At 41.4% G+C, this 15,836-nt stretch overlaps 1 protein-coding gene across 1 annotated transcript in view; it reads right to left on the reverse strand.

The window, feature by feature from the left end:
- ajap1 (adherens junctions associated protein 1) overlaps positions 1-15,836 on the reverse strand; it is a 51,954-nt gene that overhangs the window by 10,135 nt on the left and 25,983 nt on the right. The window contains exon 2 of the mRNA XM_080468482.1: positions 13,305-14,044. Coding sequence (XP_080324608.1) covers positions 13,305-14,044 — 740 coding nt within the window. The remainder of the gene's footprint in view (positions 1-13,304; positions 14,045-15,836) is intronic.

Genomic DNA, 15,836 nt, shown 5'->3' on the forward strand with positions numbered 1-15,836 from the left:
CGAGCTAACACATCAGTCAAGTGCGAATAACACAACGAGGCACGTCATGGGAAATGTTTTGAGTTGTTGTTTATTTCACAAGCTACTTAACTTACAACTGAGGTAAACCAATTTTTTTTAGTAAATACATCGTCGGCTGGAGCGTAACATGAAAGGAGTCGGGGCATTCTCTACTGGACACGTAACACAAGGAAACACCGGAAAAACACCATATTCCCTGCATTTTGGCCCATTACCGATCTTTAATGGTTATAATTGGCTGAGTAAATTGGCCGGGCGATTAATCGGTCGGGTTCGTATAGGAGAATGCTGGCGCTGTGCAAATAATCAAGTGTATAGTGCCTGAGTGACTGTAGTACATACAGCCACATAAGTATCTAGAATACAACTTACGATAGCATCGACTGAACCACATAAGACTCATTTGGAGACCATTTATTTATACAAAATTGAATTAGTGAGACACAAAGAATAATTGTGTGTGCATGAAGTAATTACATCTAAATAAAGATAATGGAGGGTGTGCTAATAACCATGGCAATGTGAACGTGAGTTAGAAAGATTCCATGAATAAATGAGATACTTAAATTATTCCTAGGTATTTATGATAAAAATCAATTAATGTCATTATAGTCAGTGATCATTGACATTATGTACTTGGAAATGTGCCCTGTCTGTCAATAATAATAGTGAAAGCCATCACATTCTGCAACAATTTAATCTTGGTATGCTGCGGTTTTTATTGCAGATTTTGACCTTGCTGGATCCCTGATTTGTCTCTCTGCAGTTTGTATGGTGAATTATGTGACAGCATCTTTATTGCAGGCAGCTTGTCCTGTGACTAAGAATGATATAACAAGTTCATGCAGCAAAATGATGAGGAAAATGACTATTTAATTATTATGCATGTATTTATGAGTTATTGTGTGTGTGTGTGTGTGTGTGTGTGTGTGTGTGTGTGTGTGTGTGTGTGTGTGTGTGTGTGTGTGTGTGTGTGTGTGTGTGTGTGTGTGTGTGTGTGTGTGTGTGTGTGTGTGTGTGTGTGTGTGTGGCAGGTTGAGCCTTTCTTTGCAAAGAGCCATTCAGAGCTAATGGTACTTCTGCCCACGCACTGATTGCTTAAAAGCTCCTGAAAAATGTGGGAAGGGCCCCTCATTTGTAAAGCAGCGTTGCGGCTTGTGGAGGTTGAGGCACCTCACTCCCACAAACCGCACAGTGCTTTCATACAGGGCTATTCAATACATGCTAATGACTCTGCATGACCCTTCCAAGATTGTCTCCCCTACAACCAGGCACCTGGGTAGAACAGGTTGGCTAAAGACTTCCGTCAGAGGTTGCCCGCTGATAGTTAGGAATTGCCAATTAAGGCTGGTGTCACAGTGTCAATCTCGGCTGATTTCCACTGAGTCACCAAGCAATCTAAAACACTTAGAGGAGAAGAGGCTGCGAGAGGAGCGGGATGGGGGGGGGGGGGGGGGGGGGGGGGGGGGAGAAAGAAAGTTGAAGAGGGGGAGAAACAATTACTCTACACTCCTTTTTTCGCCCGGTGTGAAAGGCATTGCTGCATAAATGCATTCAGGCTAAATGGGCCAAGGCTAAAATGGCCCAAACAAAAAAAAAAAAAGGACTGGCCAGAGTGTGGTGTGTTACTTCAATGATGGCCTCCATTACAGGAAAATATGCTTGCTGTGTGTTCCTATCTGTGGTAGGAACAGCAGGGAGGAGCTCCAATGAAAATGACTGCAATTTTCAGATGGGTGTAAAGTGGCATTGCTGCTGAAACAGCTTCAAACAAGCCATCTTCAAACATGGGCACTGTCATGCAGGTGACAGGAGGTTTGGCTTAGCTGAACTGGAAAAGGCTCTGAAACACATTGTGCACCTGCAGTGCTTCTGACTTCTGTCAGGCAATTTCCCAACAAAGGCAAAACAACATAAAGCTCCAATGAGTTTGAAGAGAGCTCGTATTAAGATTCTGCTGTGGCCCCGACTGATTGACAGAAAAATTCCCTCGTATCCAAAACAGTGTCTCAGTCAACATCTGTACTTCTCCTCCTTAAGGCAGATGTGTCAAGTCAAGAAGAGAGAGCTGGAGAAACCGAAAGTGAAACAGCATCTGCTCAGTCTGGCCCATTCATCTCCTCTTGGCTGAGCTTTTCTGTAAATCAGGGACATGGGGTTTGACTCTGCACGCCTGTCACCAAGCATCAGCATTTAAGTCCAGATTTAATGCTTCACCAAGAGGAGATTCATTTTTACCCACTTTATTGAGTCAATACAGAGAGAAATGGCAACTTTATTGGATTGCCATGGTAACTGTAGGGAAAAGTGGTTTCGCTATCTGTGTGTGTGTGTGTGTGTGTGTGTGTGTGTGTGTGTGTGTGTGTGTGTGTGTGTGTGTGTGTGTGTGTGTGTGTGTGTGTGTGTGTGTGTGTGTGTGTGTGTGTGTGTGTGTGTGCGTGTGCGTGTGTGTGTCTCACTGTTGAAGAGGCTGTATTGTACGCCTCTACAGGTCTACAGCAGGGCAAAATTCTGCATTACAGTGTTCACTTAACTCCATTCTTTAAAAATAGATATCCAAGACACTTAACATACATTTTACATGTGCTCACTTTGCTTTACAGTGAAAGTGAATCTTTGCCAGATGGATCTATTTATTTTAAATACCTCGTAGTTGCTGCGCTGACTTATCACAAACGTCTATTTCAGCTTGTCGTACAACAAAGCTTGCGAGGCGCTGTTGTGTCTCTCAGGAACAAATATTACCTCCCTTTTGCTTACTCTGACTTTACCCCATAATATTTAATCTTTCAACCCTCATATCGTCTAACAAGACCCAAGTCATCAGTCGTGGCGATGCTGACTGCAGGTTTAATCATCTCATACCCGTAATGGAGCTGACAGCTCCATCTGCGAAGAGTAGAGGGGGGTTGAAGTTACTCACAGCACAAACACCGGGAACAATCGGCAAGCATCTGGAGGCACCACAGCACTTGACACCCCCACCCATCCAACTCCCCATCCCCACCCAATCCCTCCTCCTCCTCCTTCTCCTACTCCTCCTCCTCCTCCACTTTGACCAGAGTCCAATAAGAGTGGGATTAACAGGAATCGTCCATTGAGACCTGCATTGCTCCTCTAAAAACTGCTTTCCAGGCAAGTTAAGAAAGACATGGGCAACAATGAATCCTACTTACTTTATAATTACTGTATTAGTAAACGCACAAAACATTTTATTAAAAACATTGAGCATCATTCAGTTAGTAATCACAGTTCCAGGATGTCCTACAAGTAAAGGTGCTTGTATTTTCATTATTATGTAGTTTTACATTTTTTTGTTTAAGTTTCATGAGTTACTGACTGCACGACGCCCATAAATAGACTTAGCATTTAAACAATTCCGATGTAGCCAGTGACTTAATTATTTCAACTCAGATAAAATTGTGCTTTAAATCTACAGTAGTTGACAAAACAGATTAACTTAATTTGGAAAGTAGATATTTCATAAAGTACATTGAAGGGAAGGCCAACACTGTTATGACGTGGTTAAAATGTCGCAAAGCTCAGAGTACTTTTTGGGGAAATATACTTTCTAGTTTTAATATATGTCTTCTATATCATGCTATAGGTACAGGGAGGTACACCCCGGACAGTTGGCCAGTCCATCGCAGGGAAAACACAAAGAGACAGACTCTTTTATTTCAGAGTACCTTGAGAAAACACACACACTACTAGAGACCTTTACTTTTCCTTGTAATCGAGTACATTTTAGGTCATCTAAAAGTAGTCGAATACAAACTTCCTTGACTGTTTCAACCTCTTGTGAAGAGAAGTGATGTTGTGTACGCACTGGTATCACATTGTCTTAATACAGGAAATTGCACGTTACATGTCGGTTGTTAACGACCACGGCTGCGCTGTGTGTGTGGCCACTCACCAAGACTGCCATTGGCCTGCTGTCACACAGCCTCATTACAGGATCATGGCCACCTGAGGCTGCAAGTCATTAAACGTCAGCCGATGTGCTGACAGATGACTTGCATGAGAGTAGTTCAAACTAGTTAAATGAGGCAGAAAGAAATCTGCTACGGGGCTTTAAAACAATTAAGAGCAGCATTCATTCCTTTACCCTTGTGTAAACATGTTGAGTTTTCCAACTGTAACAGAGAGAGTTGTCCCTTTTGTTGTCATGAGGTGTCCGTTGCCAAGAGTGAGGGGGAGGTAAGACACGTAGCCCACAGTCAAAAATTGCAAATCACACGAGCTGTGGCAAGCTGTCATGTACTTTCCCTGTGTCACTACGTCGCTGGTTTCCAACTCAACCAAAGTGTCTGCCGAAACGTCAGCCTACATGAAAAAAAAGCTCTGAAACAAGTGTGGGATTCATCCTGTTTGATGGCAGTGAGGCGGACACAAAGTTCACGGTTCACTTCAGCACGCGCTTTTGATCATAGCTGGATCAACATTGGGCCTCTGTGACCTGTTTAGATACATATGTGCTCAGGGCCGGAGCCCTGACATTTACTGCTATTGTCAATGCAAACTGCAGGTTTTGGAACAAACTTGAATGAATGAAACAGGATTCAACTGTCATCACTCCACTGCGTGGGTGTACATTGTATAGTTGCAGGAAAACTAAAGAAATTAATGAATGATGACTTGATGTCAGAGATATATTAATCTGGATATATGAAAAACATGCAACTTAAACGCATATGTACAGTACGGACTGATCTATTTGCTGTAATGTGAAAACAGCTAACCTAGTGTGTGCAAAGAAGTTACTGGAAGAGAAAAAACGAAATGTATCTGATGATTAATTTGTCTGTGAAATTTTAATGAGGACTCGCCAAAATTCTCTAAATCCACGAATCTTCTAATTTTAACAAAGTTAGTTGGTCGCGTATATTGAAAGGTCATTTTAATGAAATGTGTTATATTCTTGGGCCCTATTTACATGACAATGTTTTCAAGTGAAAGCTTTTGTTGCGTTTTGGATGTCCGTTCACATGACAACAGTGCTCGGAGCAACTGTGAACGCAACTGTTTGAAAGCACTCCGACTCTGTGGAAATGGGAAAATGCGACTTTTCAGAAAAACTCTTGATTCAGTCCCAGTGTGAATGATTGCAATAAATAGAGATTTTGCACATGAGCAAGTAGATGGACAATATTAACAATGGCGGCCTCCTGAGTGTCATGACTCTCATTCCATATTCTCCTGGGACTTGGTCATTTTCTAGTTGAGTCACCACAACAATCCAACTTGGTTGTCTCTCCATATATGTCCATGTACTCGTCAGTATTGATGTTTTCTGCACGCATGTGAGTGTGGTTTTATTAGAAAACAAACTAACAAGCAAGCTAGTGGCTTGGCATGCTAACTACATTGTATTCAGTGTTTCTGTGTAAACGGACATTGACATTATTTGCAAAATGCTGCTGTGCAAACACGAAAGGTTTCTGAAACGAAAATGCAAAACCGATGAGTTTTCACTTGAAACGTGTAAATAGGGCCGTGGAACAGATTTTGACCACTGTGTGTGGAAACAGCTGTCTGACGTCCCTGTAGCCTCCACTAGTGGTGGGGAGCTGTATGACAGTTAGGCAGCCTCACACGTTGATTACACTTAGTACCTTCGCTAACAAACATGTATGTGTGTATGTATGTTACCAACTTTTTCCAGAAACTACTGACCCAAATTGCATGAAATCTTCAGGGATGATTTGTCATCATCCAACAGGGATTGAACAGCACCTGGAAAGGTGACATATTTACTCCATTGTGGACACACTGGAGCTCCATGGTGCGCCGTCAGTCAGGGCTGCAGCACGGAAGCTGCCACGCTAACTCCGCTCTGGAGCTTGCTGCTAATATCTAGGTTCGGCAAGTATCCACAAGACTCGGGTATTAGTTTATCTGGGTGCCCCCGCTCAGTGTTTTGCACATTGAGGTTGCTATGAGTGATGTTAGCATCAATCAATCCTAACGGCTAACATGCTACCGATGCTAACTCGTTTCTGTAAACAAATGTGGTATTTGGCGAAGGTACGCGCTCTACCAAGTGCCCGTTCTAGTTGTTTTGATATTTCTAGTGTCATTTAATTGTTTCGGTGATAAAGAACGTGCATAGATAAGCTCCTGTTGAAAAGATAACAATGGGGCTTTCAGAAATCTAGAATCACCCTTACTACTCAATTATATTCTGATACTTGGCCACAGTCAAGGTGAGTGGATCCTGACAGTACGGCCAGTGGAGACACTATATTTAGAAATTCCCGCACTACTCTCTGTCTCATTAGACACACCAACACGTTAATGTTTGTGAGTGATGGAAGTGTGACAGGCAGTCATGACACACACATGCCATACTAGGCTGAGAGAAAGTACACTCATGGCTTACATGGATGCTGGTTGCCTACAGTATTCATGAGTCATGGTGAATTAGACCATGCAGCCCATTTACTGCACGGCTGCATGCATCGGTTATAATCTCACAGTCACTGCTGGCCTAAAATGCAAATCTATCTGCATATTCTGAGCTGCAGCAGAAATTATTCAATTTATGTGGAATTCTAAGAAAGGTTTTGTTCGGAAAACATGTTTTCTAAATCAGTTTTGTGAGCAACCAAGAGTGCTTGCCGCTGTTTGGATGACACATAAAACGACTGAAATTGAGTAAGCTATTAGACACCCTTAATTTGCCCCAGCAATATCTTTATGGAAATGCATTTTTTATATCATGTTTCTGTGGATTTCTTTACTATATTACACATTTTATAGAACTAACAGCTCTACCAGTCGATGACATGCCCCAAAACCACCATTTAATCCATAATAAAGTCATATAGCAAGCGAATCTGTCATTCCATGTTCGTACTTTCGGGTTACAAGTCGTGCTGCGGTTGTCAGGGTGGCTGGGTTTGTTTCTCCCAGAGGTTCACTCACTCAGAGCTGAGGTGTTTTAGTGTCATATGCTGGATGAGACAGGTAGAACGAAAACTATATGAGGAAAGAGAGCAGATGCAAACTAACACTCTCCCTGCAAGGAGTGATCAAATACAAATAAAATGATAATTGAATTCCCAGTGCTGATTATTTGATTTTATTTGTTTATGATGTGGCTGTTAGCGAGTTAGCATGACAAACCGTGCACCAATTTGTAACACTGCAACTGATGGCGTCTTAAGTCTATATGTTGCTCCTCACTCACGCTGGCAGAAGAACACCTGGGGTTCACCAAGTTGCATGCTTTGAATGCAAACTGGATCACGGCAGCGTTGCATGCAAAAATAGGTGAATCTTTGCATCGTTCACCGGAGAGTTGTCACAGATCACCTGGCACAGCCAGGGTGAGCTTGAAGGATGACAAAACAACACGGAGCAACTAACAGCTGATACCAAATCCCACTCACATCCCTGACATCAAGCTCACAGTGTATATGTGTTTGCATTTGCATGTGCACCAGACTCACTGCTATGGCCTACACTATATCTTAAACAGATGTTTGGATCTGTTTGGACCTGAATGCGTCGCGTTGTGTTTAGTTTTTTGGCAGGGTATTGTAACAACATTGAATCCCGAAATGTGTCTTTAAAAACGACATTTGAGAGCGATATAAGATGTAACATGTCACATTTCTATTTGTATATTCATTCCAATAATTCACAAAATAAATCAGATCTTGTAAACCTGCTTATAGTATACCACCCAAAAAGTGCAGATATTTAACATAATGTATATTTGGTGGATTAGTTCTTTGTTGCTGAGGGTGGTGGAGGAATAAACCTTCGTCTGGTCTATGCAGCCGCCACCCTGTTGCATTATTTGCACCACAGCAGGGGATAAAATGTATCTCCCCTGCATACTTAATAGAGCTACTTCACCAGCAGACCGAGTCATAAGACATAAATTTAACATTTTATAAAGCGAAGCGGAGCTTTTCATCTCTCACACGTGGCGCCTGAAACTCACATAATTAACCCCTAAACTCACATCTCACACCAAGTGGTACATTTTTGGTTGAATTACTGATTTCCTGTAGTTTGAAATCATATTGTTGCCAACAGCTGTGCCAGAGGCAATAAATTACATTTGTAGAGGAGCAACAACACAAGGCTATGGTAAATCTATTTAACATTTATTTGTTTAAAAATTGTGATGATTAACAATGACGTATTGCTATTTTATCTAATTTCTGCTCTTGTCAAAAATTACCATCGTGATTGGAATTAATTGATGTTATATATATTATACCCTTTAACATTTGTATCTTTTTAAATTAAACCACATACATGTGTGGACTGAGCATCAAAGGTCAAGAATGTCCAAAGATCGCAAGTCACATACTCTCATCCCACAAATATGGTCCCATTTAAATGTAATTTGTCCTCAAGTCTGATGCCCTTTTTTTTGCTTCCACGGTCTTATTTGCCCTAAATTCTATCATTTCTACAGTAGAAAGCATATTTGATAAGATCTTGTGATCAGTTTTATCTCAATGATATGCCGACAGATGACCTTTTTATTACGCAATTCTTCAAACAATCATTTCTCTTTGACTATATTTAATCTAATCAAACCCATTGGACACTGGCTAAGTTATGGTAGCTATTGACATCGAATAAGCTTCTGCAATCATGAAGAAAAGTGAAATCCCAGTCTCAAACCACAACGCAGATAAGCTGCAAAATCTAAAAAAATAAAAGGGTTTTTTCACGATCTCAAAATAACATCCTGTGCGTGATTTATCAGAGTAAATATTCAAGTCCTTAATGAACCGAAGTTAATATCATAGCTGTTTTGTTTTTTTCCTGAATGTTGGAAAAATAATATTAACTTGAAATATCCTTGTAATTGGTCAATGTAATAAACATAAAGGCCTCTCTAAATGTTGCAGTGTGTACGAATCATGTGCCATATACGAGTCTTTGCTCGGTTGTTATAAAACCTTGTTTCTTCTCGCCCCCCACGGAGGGTGAAACTTTCTTCATTTATTGAACACACGCTGTAATAATCACTAGTCCCAGGCAGAAATCTATATGAGTTAAATTGTTAGATGAGCTCCTTTCATCTCCGAACTGATTAAGATAATCATTTTAAAGTGTTTACGTGGGTTTCTCTTCTTTTTTTTCTTCTGAGGATATATTTGCCGTAATCAGTGAAGGATTCAATGTAATGTATCCATAAACATCCTCTCCGACAACAGCAGGAGCCATAAGAGACAAAGCAAAGCACCTCTTCTTCTGCAATAGTTTCATTTCATCAGCAATCCAATGCAGCGCTGTCGGTGTGGTAATTATATCTTGCCTTGGGGCTAATATGAATCAGACATGGGTTAATGTGTTGTGAAGCCAAAGGAAAGTTTTTCTGCATCAGTTGTGCGGCCTTTGAAAAGTGATTTGATTCATCTGCTGCGATGAGACACAGTCTGCTTATTGATACAATGATGTGTACCCAGCCGGAAAAAAAAAAATAAAGTCGTTTTTTTTTTCTTCTCAGCTTTCAGTTAGCAATGGAGAAATGATTTCCTCCCGGATACAATATCAAGTCATCATTTGTGTCACAGGTGGTCTCACACTCACCTCCCAATCAAGACAAAATAAAGAGATCACAACAACGCAGCCGAGACAATTACAAGCTTGCCATTTAATTTCAGTCATTACATACAGTTCAATATCTCTATTGTGCAACATGCATTTATGCACTGACATTAAATCCTACACTTTTTTTCATTTATGCTTGTACAGGAGAGCTGAGTGTTTTTTTTTCTGATATGAGTGCTATGTGGTTGCCATGGTGGTAAAGTGGTTAGTACTGTAAACCTCATGTAAAGATATCCCAGTTTAATTCTCCTTGTGCATGTAAGGGTTTTTCTCCTGGTACACAGTTTGAGTGCAAAAAAAACAAACGTGTTTGAGGTTAACTGACCAGTCTAAATTAACTGAAGGAGTTAAGTTGTGTGACTGTGGCCTTGTTTACACAATGTGTTCATGCGGACAAAGAAAAACACAATGTTTCCTAAACAACCCTACTGTGCATATGCACTGTGGCTGCAGTAAGTTCTTCTGCACATGCACGAATAGGCGGACAATAAGAACAATGGCGGCCTCCAGAGTGTCATGACTCCCAGTCCATGTTCTCCTGGGAGTTGAGAGTTTTATAATTAGGAGTCATCTGCAGTAGAAATCTGTCTGTGTTGTCTGTCTATATGAATGTCCGTGTGCTCGCCACAGTTAATGTCTATAGCGTAGTGTTCTCTGTGGGCATGTGTGTGTGATTACATTATAAAGAACTACCAGTAGCACCAACATGTGGCCCAACAAGTAAACTATATTATTTTCAGGGTTTATGCAGTTTCCATGTGAATGGACATCGTTTTCAAAGTGTTACCGTGTCGATTTCGAAAACGAAAACGAACAAACAATGTGTTTTCACCTGAAACGTTTCCATGTAAACTGGCCCTGTTTCTCTGTGTTTGACCTGTGATGGACTGGAGACCTGTGCGCTGTACCAAATGTTAGCTTGGATCTCTTCCAGCCTTCCTCAAGCCTAAATTGGAAACGAGATGGAGCCGAGTGGTTCTTTTTTTTTTTTTTCCTTATATAAGTACTGAGTCAGCGGCACGGTGATGCAGTGGTTAGCACGCTTTCCTCACAGCAACAATAACCAGATTCAATTCTCGGCCAAGGCCAATCTGTTCTCCTTGTGCATGCTGGGGATTTGTCCAGGTGAATGTGAATGTGTGTAACTTTTGCCCATTGTTTAGCGTTTAGAGTTTTGGCTCTCACTTCCCCTGACCGTTAATGGGATTAAGCAGATTTAGTATTATAGATGGATTCAGGGGCAACAGGAGGCTTGTTCGGGACATGGTGCCGTTTCACTGTATCAATACGCAGTTATGAACGAGTTATTAATGAAATCAGAGAAAATGCTCCCACCACATTTCACAGCTCATTCCTACGGAAATAATTTTTGCCTCGAGACTTTTTTCATTGTGACAAAATAAGAGGTGATCAAGGACTCCTGAGCACCTCCTATTATTCCCGTCCTAATTTGATGACGTTTTTTTTATGATTGCTGCAGATGTGAAAACTTCAATTAGCACAGTTCTTGTTCCCAAGTTGTTAAACATGACTTATGTTTTATCGCTACTGGTACGGCCCATTTAAAAGGCCATGTTCCTTATAGACCTAATGAAATGGTAAATCTATTATGGCTGGCTGAAGGGTTTGTGTGTCCACAGCACAGTGGGACTACTCATAAAAATTACATATGCTCATGTGGGGTATATCAGGCACGAGAGCTACAATATGGTCAAGGACATGGTCCGTGAAGCAGGGGCCGAGTCCCTAAGCTGTAATATTTTATTTACAAAAAGTAGCTCCATTTCGAGGTAGAGGAAAAAAAGGTTTATCTCGCATTATAATTATAGACTGTAAGGAAGCAGCATCACATTACTAAAGACTAATTCTGACCCCCTTCATCTTCCCAATGTGGAATGTCTAATCCCCCAGTGCATTGTGGTTCTTGACTCTGTTGTCCAGGGAAGCTTGTTTACAGCCAAGTGCCGCCCACATGGCTCTTAATGCTGCCAGATCCTTCTCTTTCCACCTGCCAACAAGGAGCTTCATCAGAAATTTTGCAGCACAAGTCATTTGTCATGCTGTCCCACCCACACAAAGGCACCTCGGCAATCCGAGTAGAAGTCTGTAGGGCAACAATACGAATTGTTATATCCCACATCAGCTTCCCACAAGTTAACACGCACCAGCTGTGTTCGCTGAAAATGCACAACCAAGGTGGGCTTTCCACGATTTGCAATCAATCCCTTTGACTCTCTGGGGGTGGAGGTGGGCGAGGATTTTGCCTCAGTGTCCACCACTTTTCTTTTCTTTTTTTTTTTTTCCCATTTTGACTTTAAAATTTAGGATTTTTCATACTGCTCATTCTTTATTGTATTTGTTTGATCTTTTTTTTTTTTGTTTGTTTTTTTTAACTAGAATAGCAAAACATGTCTGACGCACCTTACTAATTTTGTGTTAGCTATGCTGTGCACGGACTTACTGAACACGCACGCGTGAATTTGTTGTATTGATAATTAAAGTCCAATTAAAGCCATATTTGAGAGAAACACAGTGAACATTCACGATACAATAACTAAACCTTGTTATAGTCAATAAATGAACATAAATTTAATGAGGTACGACATTTTTAAGTACCAAGAAATGCAGTTGCATAATAATGTACTCGCATGTTAGCAAGTGCCTAAGGCCCCATTTACACAACAGTGTTTTCAAGCAAAAATTTTAAACTTTAATTGCAGTTTGGGTTTCAAAGATGGTGCTGGAAGCCACTGAAAATGCAACTTTTTTGAAAATGGCTCCCAATGTGGAACTTTGTGAAAACGCACGGACTCTATCTCCATGTAGATGGACAAAAACACACCTTTTTCTGAAACACTGCTCCTGCGCATGCACACCACGTCTGTAGTAAATAGTTGTTCTGCACATGCGCGAGTAGATGGACAATAAGAACAAATTGCCTAAATGTACTGTAAGTAGTTTAAGCAATAAGGATATGTGTACCATCGCCACACTTCCTAAAATATTTAACCACACTGCCAAAACTGTACTTAAGTGCCTCTGCCCTTTGGCCAGTTGCCTCCATGGGTGATGTAATGTTTCATAGATGAAGTAAACAATGATTCAAATACATTAGATATTTCACTTTAAAAATCACGACATACTTTCCCTTTCATATTGGTATTTCTGTTTGGTTTGATCTCTATGCAGACTGAGGCAGCTTTCATCAAAAATGGACTTGCTGTGCCAACTAAAGCACCAAGTAACCACCGGTGGAGACACAAGCATAGCTTGTGCTGTAGCATGGCCTTGCCTGATGCAATTTAAAGTGCGTATTTACTGCAAACTCTCAGCATTGCTTAGAGTAAAACAATTGCTAACATTTCAATTACTAATATACATCCAGCAAGCCGAGTGAATAATGTAATGTGTTTATCTAAAGAACAAAGGACACCAGACAGGCATCATGATGTGCTGGCATCAGCACACTTTGGAGCGAAAGTGGGAATACCAGCACACATTAATGCACACAATAGTGGTGTTGCTATTGTTGCAATTCTATCTTTAAGGTTTCATTTGTCTCAGAGCAGAAGAAAGTATAAGGCACAGGATTGGACCCTCTTAGGTCTCATCATCATCTTTCATAAAACAAGACGGTTCAAGCATTCTCACGCTCATCACACATGAGATTCATCCTGATGGATCAGCTGTGGTCTTACCTGGTGTGTCCCCGTATGGCTTTGGTGGTTTGACAGTCTCCGTGTTGCTGTTAGTGGGCTTGGTGGTGCTCTTGGACTCCGTTGTGGTCACCACAGTGAACGTCCTTTGGGAGAGCCTGGTTGTAGTGCTAGTGGTCGTGGCCACTGTGGTAGATGAGGCCCTGGTGGACAGCGTTACATTGGTGTCCAGTTTGCTGTCCTCATCTATGCTGTCTGTCCCTGTGGGTCCCCAGTCAATAAATCCAGCCACGGTGGTAGTCCGGCCCTCCTGAGACTTGTCGTAGCTGTCCCATTTGAGCTGCCTCCTTGCTCTAATTAACAACCTCCCGCTTGATAAAGCCGCTGGAGCTTCAGCTTTTACAGCCGACGGGTCACTTGTCTCTATTTGAGAGTATCTCAGCCGACACTCCTTACATGCTGTTTGTCCTTTATATGCTGACTTTCGATGCTTTAGACCTTTGACTTTCAGCCCGATCCCTACCCTGTTGTCCTGGGGCGGGGGGACGGGGCTGAGGAGCCGGCGGGCCAAGGGGCTCACTGTTCTCCAGTGGAGCTTGTTGGGCGTATCCCAAAGGGGCTGCAAGCGAGGCCGTGAGCGAGGCACCAGCTTAGGCGTGAGCTTGATGCCCAGGCCCTGACTGAGGGGGCTGCACACAGAGAAGTCCAGAGTGAGGTGAGTCATGGCGAGCAGGATCCACACTCGGTGCCCCACACAGCTGCCCGGCCTCAAAGCAGACGGACTGCAGAGGAAAGAGAGAGTGAATGAGAAACTTCCTTTAAATAAGAAATAAATAAAAAAAAGACGCTCATTAAGTTTTCAGTGCCTTTCCACTTCAAGTTAGTGGCCTATTGTAAACATCGACAACTTTTTTTTTTCTTCTTCTCTATTTGCATACTGAGCAAAGTTCTACTCCACCACTTCTTAAACACCCACACTATTAAGCTTCGATCATAATTAGCTTCACAAAGTGCCTCTTGAATTACAGTGTAAAAGGTCAAGCACAAAGCAAATGTTGTAGAACATGGGAAAGATTACAGACTTGCACTCTTTGCTCTCCACTGTCAAATACAGGAAGGACTTATCCTTGATGGTACAGAATCATATAAATCCTGGGATGATTACACTAACACACAAGGTTGGGCCCAGTTTAGCTGATCATCATATTCTGCATTATCTCCCCGAGACACAAAGTCATCTCATTCCCAAAGGGCAATTTGATTATGCAGGGCAATGATCAGGGTGGTCACGTGTTTTACCAGCAGAAGGCACAGTATGTCACAGAAGCCTTCACTTATACAGTTTTTGCATTACATTATTCAAGACTGACAGATGTCTCTGAAGCTTCTTTGCCTCTGTTTAAAACTCACTCCTGCTCATCAGCACGGTGGCAGGATGATATATAGTCTGTCTGTGTAGGCTAGGGACCCTGCAGTAGACTGATTTTAAAGACAACCTTCAGTGGCCCCTGGGACAAAGCTACACATTGATTCTTAAGGGAGAAACCTCATTATGGGGTATCTTTCATCTCTGCTGTCCTTGGCCAATTTAAGCCCACACAGAGGACTCATGTTGGAAGCATCACAGAGGTGAGGAGAAATGGGAAAGTGTGAAAGGATTTGTCAGTGATTCATGGTTGTACAAGTCTTTAACTATCATCAAGCTATGCTGGAGGGACATTTAATGAGACAAACTGGACCTGTGATGCCAGTGTGTGTATTTTAGGACCGTCATCACTGTGTGTTTATCACATTTGAATGTTAAATGGGACAAATAGAACAGTGATTGCTAGATAATACCAATGAAGTCATTTCTACTTAACTGGAAATGAATCCATGTTTTGATAAATGGACTTGTACTTATAAAGATGATTTTACTGCTTTAGCAATTTCAACCTGCTTCATTTGATCAGTCACAGTCACTTATTCAAGCGCACAAACATTTAAACACACCTCAGTGATGAAGGCTGCTATGTAATTGGGACAAATTAAGTTTACTTTCTTGAACAGCATACATCGACACATGGTCAGGGGAAGACAGAGACTGACGATTTCTGGAAGCTGAGCCACAGCCAGTATTTGTGTCTGCCTGACAGTAATGTTAGCTTCCTACCTACAGTAATTTGGCAAAGCTTCAAGCTGCGCTGTTCTGTGATTACATCAAAATTCAGAAACAATCCAGCACATTAATAAAAGAACAACAGGATTTATGCATTTATTGTTTTTCTTCTTCTTTTTTCTTTTTTTTTTTAATGCCCACGCTGAGACTGGCTGTGAGGACAAGGAGCATCTTCTTTTTATTATCAACAGCCTTCAATTTGAGGTGTTAAGGTCCAGCTAATGACTTACTGATAAATAATTCACAAAGGCATTTTAATTAGGCTATAAATGGTCACTCATGTGCTCAAAAAGAGTGTTGAGAAGGTCAGAGTATTATTGACAGTTAAAAATATGTGTAATAGCTTGTTCTTGTGAGTGTTTTTAGCCGTAACCTTAAACAAGGATCTTGGCACTTGACCAATCTGCACACTAAGG

The sequence above is a fragment of the Lipophrys pholis genome (genome assembly GCF_963383615.2).
Source record: "Lipophrys pholis genome assembly, chromosome: 8".
In the NCBI taxonomy this organism is placed as follows: domain Eukaryota; kingdom Metazoa; phylum Chordata; class Actinopteri; order Blenniiformes; family Blenniidae; genus Lipophrys; species Lipophrys pholis.